The sequence below is a fragment of the Typopeltis vanoorti genome, chromosome 26 (genome assembly GCF_054136105.1).
Source record: "Typopeltis vanoorti isolate ZY-2024b chromosome 26, IOZ_Tvanoo_1.0, whole genome shotgun sequence".
NCBI classification, from domain to species: domain Eukaryota; kingdom Metazoa; phylum Arthropoda; class Arachnida; order Uropygi; family Thelyphonidae; genus Typopeltis; species Typopeltis vanoorti.
Window position 1 is genome coordinate 212,897 of NC_143574.1, and position 13,121 is coordinate 226,017.

Sequence of the window (13,121 nt, forward strand, 5' to 3'; positions counted from 1 at the left end):
GTTAAAGCGCATAAATATTTTTCTCACTACCGTTTTTTTTTTTCAAACCAATATCATTAAAATCAATTTAATTCATATATATATATATATCATCATCATCATCAAATTCCTGCCATGTACCCACAAGGGGTGTACAGGATATGATAGTACTACATGAAAAAATTATATCATTACTATCTTCCTATCTACAATTTTCCTCCAAATCAGTCTGTTACTTGTCAAGACTCCAACATTATCAGATCTTATATTTCTATCGTCTAAGGCACTTTGTACCATATCAATCCACCTATATCTTGGTCTTCCTCTGAGTCGTTTTCCTGCCAACCTGGCAGAGAACATTTGTTTTGCTAATCTTTCCTCGCCCATTCTGTTTAGGTGATCATACCACCTGAGATTAGCACTGCTAATGCATTCCTGGATGCTGACAATGTCAAGTTCTTTCCTAATATCCTCGTTTTTAATGTGATATTGGATGTTAATTTTAATGTGATTAGGAGAACTTGTGAAATTTTGTCATATGCAAAGTTTCACCTTGTCAGGTATAATCATTTCGGGTAAAATAAATAATTTCTTGTCAGGTATAATATAATAAATTAACCAGAAAATTCTCACCTTAGCCACCTGTTTCTTGCAAGGAATTTCATCAAATTGAATTCTCTGCTTGGACTGAAAAATGGACAAAATTTAATTTTATATCTCACATTAAGCATGATAAAAGCATATTACATGACACTATTTATTTATAAAACTTAGAAGTCAAAAATTATAAATACGATTACATTATTACTGTACACTGAATAGGTGACATCCAATCCATTTCTGGAGATAATGAACCGTTTGAATAAACTGATCTGAGGACTAAATTTGAGAGTTAGTCTATCCCAATATAAAATACAGAACAAACTATTTCAATCAAGGTTAAAACTAAGCCACGTTCAGGTCATATGTGATTAGAGAAATCTTTGTTATATATGGTGAGTTATATATCATGTAACTCACCATATATAACAAAGATTTCTCTAATCCCAAAGAGAGGAATCTTTATATGGGCTTTTTCAATTGAAGCCAATCTCATATGGCAAATCAGCCAACAGGACACAAGCAATTTACAGACACAAAATACTATTGCTGTGGGTGGTAGATGGGGTTGTGTGTGTTGATGGTAAAAGTGTCATAATGTGTAGTAGTAGTAGTAGTAAGAGGAGGAGGATTAAGTAGAGGAGATAGTGAGTTGTTATGTAGTGGAGTAGTGTGCCCCCCCCCATGATGAGTCCAGGAAGGTGTCATGTAATAAAAATAATAATATTAAATACGAATTTAAAAAAAATCAATGCTACTTATTTATTAATAAATATAATTTATAAATATGTAAATAAATACCTAAATATGTAAAGCTCTCAGAGTCCCTCTTTACTATATTTTATAAAACTAGTGAAGTGAATAAGTAAAAAATAATATATCAAGTCATATTTGAGCAATGAATGAAAACTTTTCTCAAGGGCTGTTAATTAAATTTTCAGTAAAACAAATGCCATGATAAAAGATCTTTGCATAGTCTCTATACTGTTGTTTAAAAAATGGAAAGAACATGTTTATCATAATGAGGTATTTCATAAACAATTCTTTCTGTAAAGTGATAAATATATTTTTCCTTTTTTTTAAGCTGATCAAGATGTGACAAGAAATAAAAACAGTAACCACTAAAAGATTGGTATCTTGAGGTGATTAAAGGATTAAGCTTTGCAAGATAAATGTTTTTTAAGGAATCAAGTGTTTAAATAATTTGACATACAATGAAAAGATGTCTAGATAATTAACCATGAATTTAAAGCTTTAGAACTACATAAATCACAAAAAAAATTCAAATAGAATAATTTATTATTAAATGAGACTTCTATGGAGTCAAAGACTCATAACATATCTAAAACTGCTTACCAGCAGTTTTAGATATGTTAACATCTCAGTTTAGAATCCTGCTAAGATCAGGGTTTACGATACAATTTTTAAGTTTACAACACATCAGCATATCTCAAAACATAAGCACTTTTAATCATTCTTGTCGAATTACAACAGTATAACTGAAAGGAAATCTCTTCTTCATAGCGGAAGTATGCACTCACGCATAAACAGATGCATCCTGTAGCAGACTTCAATTACAGATAAGTTGAATGATGCTTCCATCTCCAAAGCATTAGTCTTCTTGCAAGAACTTAAGACTATTATTATTTGGTAACCTTCATGTAGTCAACAAACTCACAGAAACTGAGAAACTATGGATCACTATCTACTGTTCCTCAGAATTATGGCTAATTGCATACTCCCATCCTGGCAAGTCTGTGGATGAGTTACATTTCAATTGACACACCACTCCCTTCTATACCAATGTCAGAAACTTAATGTCTCGCTGCTCATGACTTTCTACCATTCCTCCACATGTCACTTTTCATGATAACCCATTCTTCCATGGCTGGTGACTCCCCAACTCTCCATCAAACCCCCCCCCCCCCCCCCCCACACACACACACAAATGCCATCTAGTGAATACTTATATGCTTTAGTCCTGTTACTACATATGTGTGTATGTGTGGCATCACATCCCATCTCGTCATTAAATTCCTGATATGTATGCTCAAGGGTAATTATGATAGTACTACATGAAAAACCCCAAATTACTAAATTCTGATCAATAATTTTCAAGACTCCAATATTATCAGATCTTATATTTGTCTTTTAAGGCACTTTTTACTGTATCAATCCATCTACAGCTTGGTCTTTCTAGGTCCTTTTCCTGCCATACCGCCTGAGATTAATTCTAATAAACGCATTTCTGAATGCTAACAATGGCAAGTTGTCTCCTAACAAGCAAGTCTCCTAACATCCTCATTTTTAATGTGATACTGCCACTGATGCCATCTGTTCACTCCACTAATTTTTCTCAGAACTCTCATATCAGAGGTTTCCAGTCTCTGATCAAATGTTTTATTTCTAACCCAGTTCTCAGATCCATAAGTTAAAATTAGTCTGAAGACTGTCTTGTATTACTGCTAATTTAGTGTTTTGACTCATTTCTTTCTTATTCCATATAAATTTATTCAGCTGACTTCCTACCAACTTTACTAATTCTGTTGTCTATTTCCATATTTAATTTTCCATCTTCACTAAATATCGTGCTTAATAGCTGAAATGTTTTACTTGTTCTATAAATTCACCATTCAGGATATAGTTGATGATGTCAATATTTCTGCCTATTTTCACTGTCTTTATTTTTTATTGCTTATTTATTTTTATTGCTGATTTTCATACCAAACCTATTATAACAGTTATTCAATTTAGTCTGAGAATCTTGCAGACTTGTACTGGATTTATTCAGAAGTATAACATCTGCATAAAGTAAAGAGCTAAGATTAACATCACCAATTTTAATATTAGATTTAATACCACTTTCCTTCATAATGTGATGCATATAAATAATAACAGGATAATGGGCATCCATGTCACACACCCGATTTTACTTCAAACCATTTTTTGTACCCCCTTCAATTCTAACTGCTTTATTTAATTATTTGTGTGAGGGTTCTTTCCTCAACCATCCCTTCTGACTGGTTGAGCCATCCTAATGAAGGATTAGGTATGTATTTTATGACAGTAGATCTGTGTTTTCATGGGTGGTTTACCTATTCTGAGGGACAAAAAATCCGAGTTTCCGGGTGAAAAACCCTCTACCTCCTTATATTTGTATGAGACCAGCTAACTCGCATTTAGTCAAAAGAAACCAGATAAAGGTTCCTCACATCAAGGACGGGAATTGAACCCAGATCTTTCCAACCAAAGGGGGATTCGTATATACTGACTAAGCTATGGAGGCACTACTCTAACTGCTGACTGCAGCTTAAATATAGCCTATGTATTGTTTGATATAATATCCAATTTACACCATATAACTGCAATGTTTTGAAGAGCTTTCCTCTTGGCACCTTGTCATATGCTTTTTCCAGATCAACAAAACTTAAATACAAATCCTTATTATATTCCCAAGATCAACAATTTTTCTTAAAGTGAAAATCTGATTCTGACAACTTCTATTTGGTCTGAATTCAGCTTGCTCTTCACCAAGCTTTCCTTCCACGATTTTTCTTAGCCATATCTCAAATATACTTGCATAAATCTTACCAGGAACACTCAGTAGGAAAATAGCTTTGTAATTCTCACATTCAGTTTTATTTCCTTTTTTTTATAGATGGGTAATATGAGAGCTCTGCTCCAATCATCTGGAATTTGACCTTCTGAATTATGCAATGCAGTCATTGTAAAACTTATGTCCACATTGGTCAGAAATGCTCCAATGTCTACATTGGAGCATTTCTGACCAAATTTCATCTACTCTAGCTGGCTTTCCACATTTCAGGTTTTTGATGACTTTTTCTACTTCAAGTATGAATATGTATTCCTGTTGAAAGTTTTCTACCATCATGCTGACACTGCTTGTTTCATTTAGCAGTCTTTCAAAGTAATTACTCCAGATATCTAGACTATCTTTATCTTCAATTTTAATGTCACCTTTATCATCCCTGATTCCTTTTACAGTACTTTTTCCTCCATTTCTAAGCTTTTTCAATATCCCCAGAATATTTTTCCATCTTCCTGATAATTAGTTCCTCAACTGTGCACGTGTGGCATCACAATCACAACTGTCATTTATACGATGGCATATGCTAGAATGATGGATAATGTGTTACTATGCTGAATCATTCTTATTTTCTATGTTCTTGCCAAAGCCTTCCCATGACTTTTGTTTAGCTAGTTTTACACAGTGCTTCACTTTCTTACATTTTGCTCTGCATTCTCTAAGAGCATACTTGCCAGGTTGATGTACTTGCCAGGAACTTTCGGCTTTCTTCTTGTCATCACATCCATAATGGTAATTTGCATTAGTTCCTCAACTGTGCATGTGTGGCATCACAATCATAGCTGTCATTTACACGATGGCATATGTTAGAATGATGGGTAATGTGTTACTATGCTGAAGCATTCTTATTTTTTCATTGTTAACATTTGTGAGAGTTTAGTTGCAGCAAAATTTTATTTTGCATAACACTGAATTCTTACATACATACATACATAGTTCATGGCAAAAACATGATGTTAAAAAAGAGAATCATGATGTCATTATATATTAACAGAATTAAAGAATTTAAAATATTTTAAGTTAAAACTCTGAAGGAAAACGCAGATCTAATCCAAGAAGTTGAAATATTAAAATAAGAGTTAAAAGTAAAAGTCTTAATATGTTATAATAAGGAAAAGAAACATATGTATCATTATAAATTCAGATCTAAGTTTGTAATCCAGGTCACAGCTTCAAAAGCCGCTTGTAAAAAGTCATTCCAGTCATTCTGATAAGCACGGAAGATGCATTCTGTTACAATATGTTGCATAGTCTGTCGTGGAGCACCACAGACACATTCTGGAGATGTTTGTCTGTTCCATTTATAGAGAGTATCTCCACATAGGCCATGATTTGTCCGAATTCTATTTAGTACTGTCCATGTTTTGTGGGGTAGATCTGATCGTGTGATGATTTGATCACCTTTAAAGATGTTATGCAAATGTTCTTTCATATTTTCCTTCCATGTTTCTTCCCACTTTGATAAAGGATTAAAATTATTTAGCACTAGTTCTTCTGCTGCTCGTAATGATGGATGGCAAGATTTCAATCTATTGACGTTAAGAGCTGGGAGATCCTGATGAATAGGTAGGTTCGGATTACTAACAATTTTTTGGAATTCACTGACTAAAGAATTCAATCTACATAGTCCTGTAGGAATAATGCCTGCTAAAAGAGGTAACCAATATATTGGGGTCAATCTAATAGAGCCTGTAATTAATCTTAAGGTATTGTTCAATTGAGAATTGATAATCCTTGTGTGAGGGCTATTTAGCCACACAAAAGCACAATATTCAGCACTTTAAAATACCAAGGAAGGGCTGTTGTCTGAAGAGTAGAGGCTCTAGAACCCCAGGTAGTGCCACACAGTCTCTGTAGGATATTATTGCATGTCCTTAGTTTATATGCCAAGTTTGAAAGATGTTGCTGGAAAGTGAGAGAACGGTCAAGTGTGACTCCCAAGTACTTAGGGAATGCATGAAATGTATAGAACGATCAATGACCGAGAGAACGGTCAAGTGTGACTCCCAAGGTATTGGGAGTTTATTGTTTATTAATTTTGTAAATAAACTTATTTACAAAAAATAAGTTTATTGTAAGAATTTATACACTTAGGGAATGTATAAATTCTTACAATAAACTTATTATACATTAGTACCATAGAGAGCAAGCACAGAGCTTTTCTCAAACCACTCTGGTAGGGTCTTCTAGTAGATGATGAAATTCATGTCTTCTAGAATGGTTTTTCACTTGAATCAGATAAATTACCTGAAAAGCAATTACACCTGGGTAAAAGATAAAACAGAACACGCAATCAAGAATCTTCCTAATAATAAATCCCCTGAGTGCGATAATATTCTGACTGAGCTGTTGAAAACTCTGATTGGCAATTCTTCTTCTTCCTCTGCGCGTTTTTCCACTTCCATTGCAGGGTCCGCGTGTTACATAGATACGACGTTTGTTAGTACAACCCTCAGCCAGCCTGTCACCGAGCCAGCCGCTGATGGTATAATTTGTGTAATCTCGCTACATGCAGTACTACCACGTGTGGTACCAGCACCGTGAAACATTTTCTGGCAATAATAACAACTATTTAGTGGAATCCATTCAGTACATCTATAAAACAATACAATTACCTGAAGTTTTTACAACATCTATCTGCATACCAATTCCAAAGAAACAAAATTGCACAAAATTGCGAGGATTACAGAACTGTGAGCCTAATATCACATGCATCTAAAATTATTTTAACCATTGTTAACAAACAAATTAAAAGATCCATAAGCAGTGAATTGAGTGACCAACAGAAAGGCTTCAGAAGAGGAATGGGAACCATTAATTCTATCCTGGAACTAAAAATACTAATAGAAAGATCACTTGAAAGAAATGGGAACATTTACATATGCTGTATAGACTTTCAGAAGGCTTTTGACTGGGTAAAAGATAATAAAATATTCAATATATTAGATAAATTAGACATAGAAGATCATGTACTTAAGATTATAAAAATGATTTACACCAAACAGAAAATGCAGCTGTTTAACAATGAGACTTCAGTAGTGAAAATAAAAAGAGTATCCTTTCACCGAATCTATTTAATATCTATAGTGAGACAGTGATGAAAAAGATTGAATAACAAAAAATAGGAATTAGTATCAATGGTATAAAATACAACAATCTTAGATATGCTGATTATACCATTCTAATAGCAGAAAACAGAAACAAATTAATCAAATTACTGCAGCTACTAATTGAAGAAGGTAAAGAATTTGGTTTAGATATAAATGCAAAAAAGACCAAATTTATGATAATCTCAAAAGAAAGCAGATCTGAGCCAGAAATATTCATAAACAATATGAAAATTGAACAGAATACAAATATTTAGGCACCTACTTTACTGCAGATGGAAAGCAAGATAAAGAAATAAAAATAAGAACAACCATAGCTATAGATGCCTTCTGGAAAAATAAAGATCTGCTCAGAAGTTCTGTGAGTATCGAGACAAAGAAAAGAATGATAAGAACATCAATATGGCCAATTTTCACATATGGAAGTGAGACCTGGATATTCAAGAAGAGAGTAAGGCAACAGATAATGGCCTTTGAAATATAGTGCTATAGGAGAGCTCTGAAAATCTCATGGACAGAACATGTGACAAATACAGATGTTCTACAGAGAATGAGAACACAGAGATCTTTATTACAGGAAATGATCCAGAGAAAGATGATATTGGCAGGACATGTACTGAGAGGTTCAGCAGGACAGAGGATACTAACAGTTTTAGAAGGAAAAATTATGGGAAAAGGATCAAGAGGCAAAAAACGAAGATCTTATATCTTCAAGCATGGCTTGAAGATATAAGATCATGGACAGGATCACATGGCTCTGCAGAAACAAAAAGGAAAGCCACCAAGTCTTAGTCAAATGTAATTTCATTACATTTGACTAAGTCTTGTCAAATGTAATGAAATTCATCTACTAAGCAAAGACATTTACAAACATCCAATTGGGATTCAGAATGACCTATTGATGTGAGAACAGAAGTGCTATCCACAGGGCCAACCAGGCAGACAATTAGTAAACTGCTAAAAACTTAACATTTGTTAAAGCTAATAATTCCACAATTATGAAAGAATGTGAAAAAACATAGGGCCAGTAGGGAGGTTAAATGGCAGGAAATAACACTTCTTTACCATTGCCCCTTTAAGTCAGTAAGATAATTCAAGGAATGTGAGACCTTTCTACAGTAACCTAACCACAAAGAAGGTAGGACAAGAAGGTGATCATGTTGATTTCTTGCGTTTGGGAGATAGTTATATAAAAAAAAAAAAATAATAATAATAATAAATAATAAAAAAAATCAGGATTTAATTATATATTTATTAGCAATTTGAAATCTGACAATGAGATAATTTATTTTATGCATGTGAACACACACTTTAATAAATGTAAAGTTTTATTAATTTATGTTTTAATCCATTATATTTTACTATAAATATTGTTGCCACAGCATACAAGTCTAAATTTTATGAATTGCATTTACTAATATAATTGAAATCCAAGTTTTGAAACTGATTTTATGATGAACGCAATAATTTGCGTTCATCATAAAATTATGATTACATCAGCAGTTCATTTTTAAATGAAGTTTACTCATCTTTGTAACTATACAACTAAGTTACGAAGCAAGTATAATCTGACTTTAGGATGAAGAGGGAAGAAAAAAATTAGAAACAGGACAGAGACTAGGATTTATGCCCATTGTTCAGATCCAACGTATCTCAACCTGTATCCTCACCAATGTATCCTCACCCTGCTCCCTCCCCTCCTCCAAGAGAGAGAGAGAGACCTGAAAGATGAAAAGTGACTTCCTTATTCAAATATGCTAGTTTCAGTCTTTACCACTGCACCGCTGTTAATCTCTGTGTCGAGTTTATTACCACTGCAGTGGTTATAAACTTGACACATTTTTAGATTCATTAGTTTTTTTTTGCTGGAGAGAATGATGTAATTATACCACCTAGAATCTGTTCAAATCCAAAATGCATAACTTTGAATTTGGCAATGTTAAAATGGCTCATAAACAGAGATAGGCAGATCTGAAAACACATATTAGTGTACCATGCTGGAAGGCACTATCTTAAAGGGATGGGTGGGTGGATACAAATACTTTTTTAATTCATCATAAGAAAAAGCATCAAAAAGGTATCTATTCTATTGTTGAAATCAACAGAACAGGTACCTTTTCCAGAAATAAATATATTTCTAATTTATTTCTAAAAAATTTCTAAAATAATAAAAAAAAACTATTCTTATTTTTCTCTATGACTAGGTATTATTCATATTATATTATTAAACTTCATTGCTTATTATGATAATCTGAATCACTTAAAACTTAAATAAGACATCCTTACCTTTGGTTTAATCAAATTAGTCAAGCTAGTAAATGGATCATTTACCCCTTCTTCTGGCAGAGTTTCTTTAATTATAGATGGTGGAGAAAATAGCACAGAAATATCTCCTATCAATGATTTACTCTAAAAATAAATAAATATAATGAGTGTGTTATATATACATATATATATATATATATATATATAATGAGTATGGACTGGTGTTGAGGCTAGCAGGTGAAAAGAGGTACTGTCAGAGAGCTCCTGAAAGATTTGTGATTTTTGTTGATTTATTAAGTGTTTTCTTAGATTTAATTGTGTATTTTTAGTATATTATTGTAGTTTTTTTAGTGTAATTATTGTACTAAAGCATTTTGTAACATAATTTCAGAAATATTATTAGTTTTTACTACTGTTAAAAATTGCACTGAAGTCATAACAAGGCAATGACTAAAGCTAAAGTTGCTACTGAGGAGGGCGTTTGTTCTGAACAAAAGTTCAGGACAAACAGTGCTGCAGTGATGATGATAATTTATCTGAGGATATGTTGACATTAGAAATATCTCGGTTAAAAGAAATTATCAGAAAATCAACCAGGTAATTGGAAAAGTTGGAAAAACGTTTGACTAAACTTCTACAAGATAAGAAAAAGGATCAGAACAAGAACAGGCAGGAAAATGTTAATGTGGTAATCAAAATATTAATAATAACAAGGTAAGTCAGTTAATATCTAAGAAAAAGAAGTAATATTGTATGGTGACTCAATTTTAAAATTTGCACTTGCAGAGGGAGTCACTACTTCTAGTTTCCTGAGAGCAAAAATTAAAAATATGATAAAAGTAACTGAAAACCAAAAAAGAAATATAAAAGAAATGGTATACTTCTGCTAGGTACTAATAATTTAGATGATGACAAACATAGTATGAGAGAAGATATGAAAGATCTGTTGGAACAAGCAAGAAAGAAATGTGAAAGAGTAAAAATTGTAGGATTACTACTTAGATATGATAGCACTGAGTTAAGAAGGAGGGTGAAGATAGCAAATGATTTCACAAGCAGGCTATGTAGAAGATATGGATGTGAGTTTTTAGATGGGTGGGGTGTGTTTGATGGCAGAAAAGATTTATATAAGAATGATGGCCTGCACTTGAATTCATTTGGCATCAGAAACCTCAAGAAATTACACCTTGGTATGAGACCTAATGCAGAGGATCAGGGAAACTAGATCATCAAGGGAGGAATAGGAAAAATGTGTGTATGTGAAAGTTCAGCTATGGTATCCAAACGTGATAAAAATATGAATGCCTTCTAATATGGTTATGTGTGTGGTGAAGGAGTGGAAAATTGTGCTTTGGGTTCAGACGTTTTAAGTATGTCTGGGGAAAAATTTTAGAATTTTCTCTTTTCTCTGGAGAGAAAAGAGAAAATTCTAAAACAAGACCAAATAGATTGCATATCTAATTATAAGAATAGGCTAGGTCGTAATTTATTATGTCTATACATAAATGCCAGAAGCATTAGAAACAAAGGGGTTGAGTTTGTTGCTTTATTGAATACAATGTGGCCTAAGATTGTTGGTATTGGTGAAACCTGGCTATCAGAATTAGATATGGTAAGTGGGATTGAGGGTAATGGATATATTATTTTTATGAATGACAGAGGAGGAGAGGATCTGATATCTAATGATATCAGGGTAGAAATACAAGAAAACAATGATGGTAACAATGTCCCATGTAGCGATGCGTTTGAGTCTGCCTGGTGTGAAGTGGAGGTAAACAGAATGAAATATATGTGTTGCTACAGACCTGGTGGCTCAGTTGTAGGGAACGAAGAAATGCATCACCAATTCAGCCTTATGGGTACCAAGCGAATGATCATTATGGGTGATTTTAATTTTCCAAACATTGATTGGGTAGAAGAAACATCTCACGATAAGAAAGAACAGGAATTTATTGAATTGTTGCGAGACAACTTTCTCAAGCAGCATGTGAAAGAAGGAACTCGAGGGCAAAGAGTGTTGGATTTGCTCATAGCGTCAAAAGGGATTTCTATCTAGAATATGGATATTTTGCCAATTAACAAAGTAACAGTGATCATGCTGTTCTTTCTTGGGAAGTATCTACTTGTATTGAAGCTCTGATTAAAACAAGCCACATGCTGAACTACAAAGCTGGAAATTATGATCAACTTAGGAGAATACTACCTTTGGTCCCATGGTATCAGTTACTGAATGGAAAAAATGTCAGCAATGCATGGGAATCTTTGGAAAAGTGCTTGAATGAGGCAGCATCTCAATGTATCCCTAGTGTTCAAAGAATAAATAGGTTGGGAGTGAAATGGATGTGCAACCTCATTAAGCAAGAGATCCACAATAAGAAGGTGATGTGGAAAGAATATCATGAGAATAAGAGTTATGAAATATATAAAGCTCAGGCCAGAAAAGTAACGAGTATTGTGAGGAAAGCTAAAACGAAGTATGAAAAGAAATTGGCTGTGCAAGCTAAAGACAATCCAAAAGAATGAAATGAATAAATGTGAAAGAATAACTTTATTGAATGCAGATGATAGTAGAATGTCAGAAGATAATGAGTTTGTTCAGTTAACGGGTGCTCACTTTGCTAAGATATATCAACCAGGTGTATGTAACATGGTGCACAGTGCTACTGCTACATTGGTGAAGAGTTAGATGTGCATAGAAATGAGGTTGAAGAGCTGTTGCATAACCTGGATAAGAATTTGTCAATAGGGACAGATGGAATATCAGCCCATTTGCTAAAGGAGTGTTCAGACGAACTGGCTATGGCTTTCACATGTTTGTATAACTTGAGTCTCGTCTAAGGAATGATACCACAGGAATGGAAGGAATGTATGACAGTTCCCTTGCACAAGGGTGGTGCAAAAACTGATGTGTCTAACTACTGACCTATTAGTATCTCTGGTGTGGTAGTGAAGATTTTAGAGAAGTTGATAAGAACAATTCACATACAGAAATGGGTAGACAAACATGCTATACTCTGCAAGGAACAGCATGGGTTTAACTAAAGGAAGGTCATGTTTTAGCAATTTGATCATATTTTATAACAATGTTACAGCTGAGTTGGATAAAAGGAATGGATACACAATGATAATGTTGGATTTTTCTAAGGCATTTGATAGGATGCCACACAAAAGGCTGTTGCATAAACTGGAGAATATGGGATTGGAATATAATCTCTTGACTTGGACAGATATCAAAAAGTGGTATACAGTGAGCATGAATCTGCCAGATTTAAGGTAACCCATGGTGTACCTCAGAGTTCAGTCCTTGGCCATTATTGTTTAATCTATACATTAATGACATCAAGCAGGGTCTATCATCATATGTGAAATTCTTTGCCGATGATACAAAGATAGGCAGGAAGGCAGCACAATCAGGGATGCTACTACAAGAAACTGAAGAGGCAAGGGATCTTGGTGTTGGTGGATAGGAATTTAAAGTGCAAAGGTCACATAGCAAAAGTTCCAAATACAACTTAGGGGATAATTGTGATGTTGAAGCAAACCTTGACATCTAAGGATAAAGA

The 13,121-nt window shown here is 33.7% G+C and overlaps 1 protein-coding gene across 5 annotated transcripts in view; it reads right to left on the reverse strand.

Annotated features, from left to right (window-relative positions):
- Positions 1-13,121, reverse strand: part of LOC150092256 (myb-related protein B-like) — a 248,286-nt gene that overhangs the window by 23,580 nt on the left and 211,585 nt on the right. For all 5 annotated transcript variants that reach the window (XM_090414888.1, XM_090414885.1, XM_090414886.1 and 2 more), the window contains 2 exons: positions 9,580-9,702; positions 613-666 (listed from right to left, as the gene is read on the reverse strand). In XM_090414888.1, the coding sequence (XP_090271014.1) occupies positions 613-666; positions 9,580-9,702 (177 nt within the window). The remainder of the gene's footprint in view (positions 1-612; positions 667-9,579; positions 9,703-13,121) is intronic.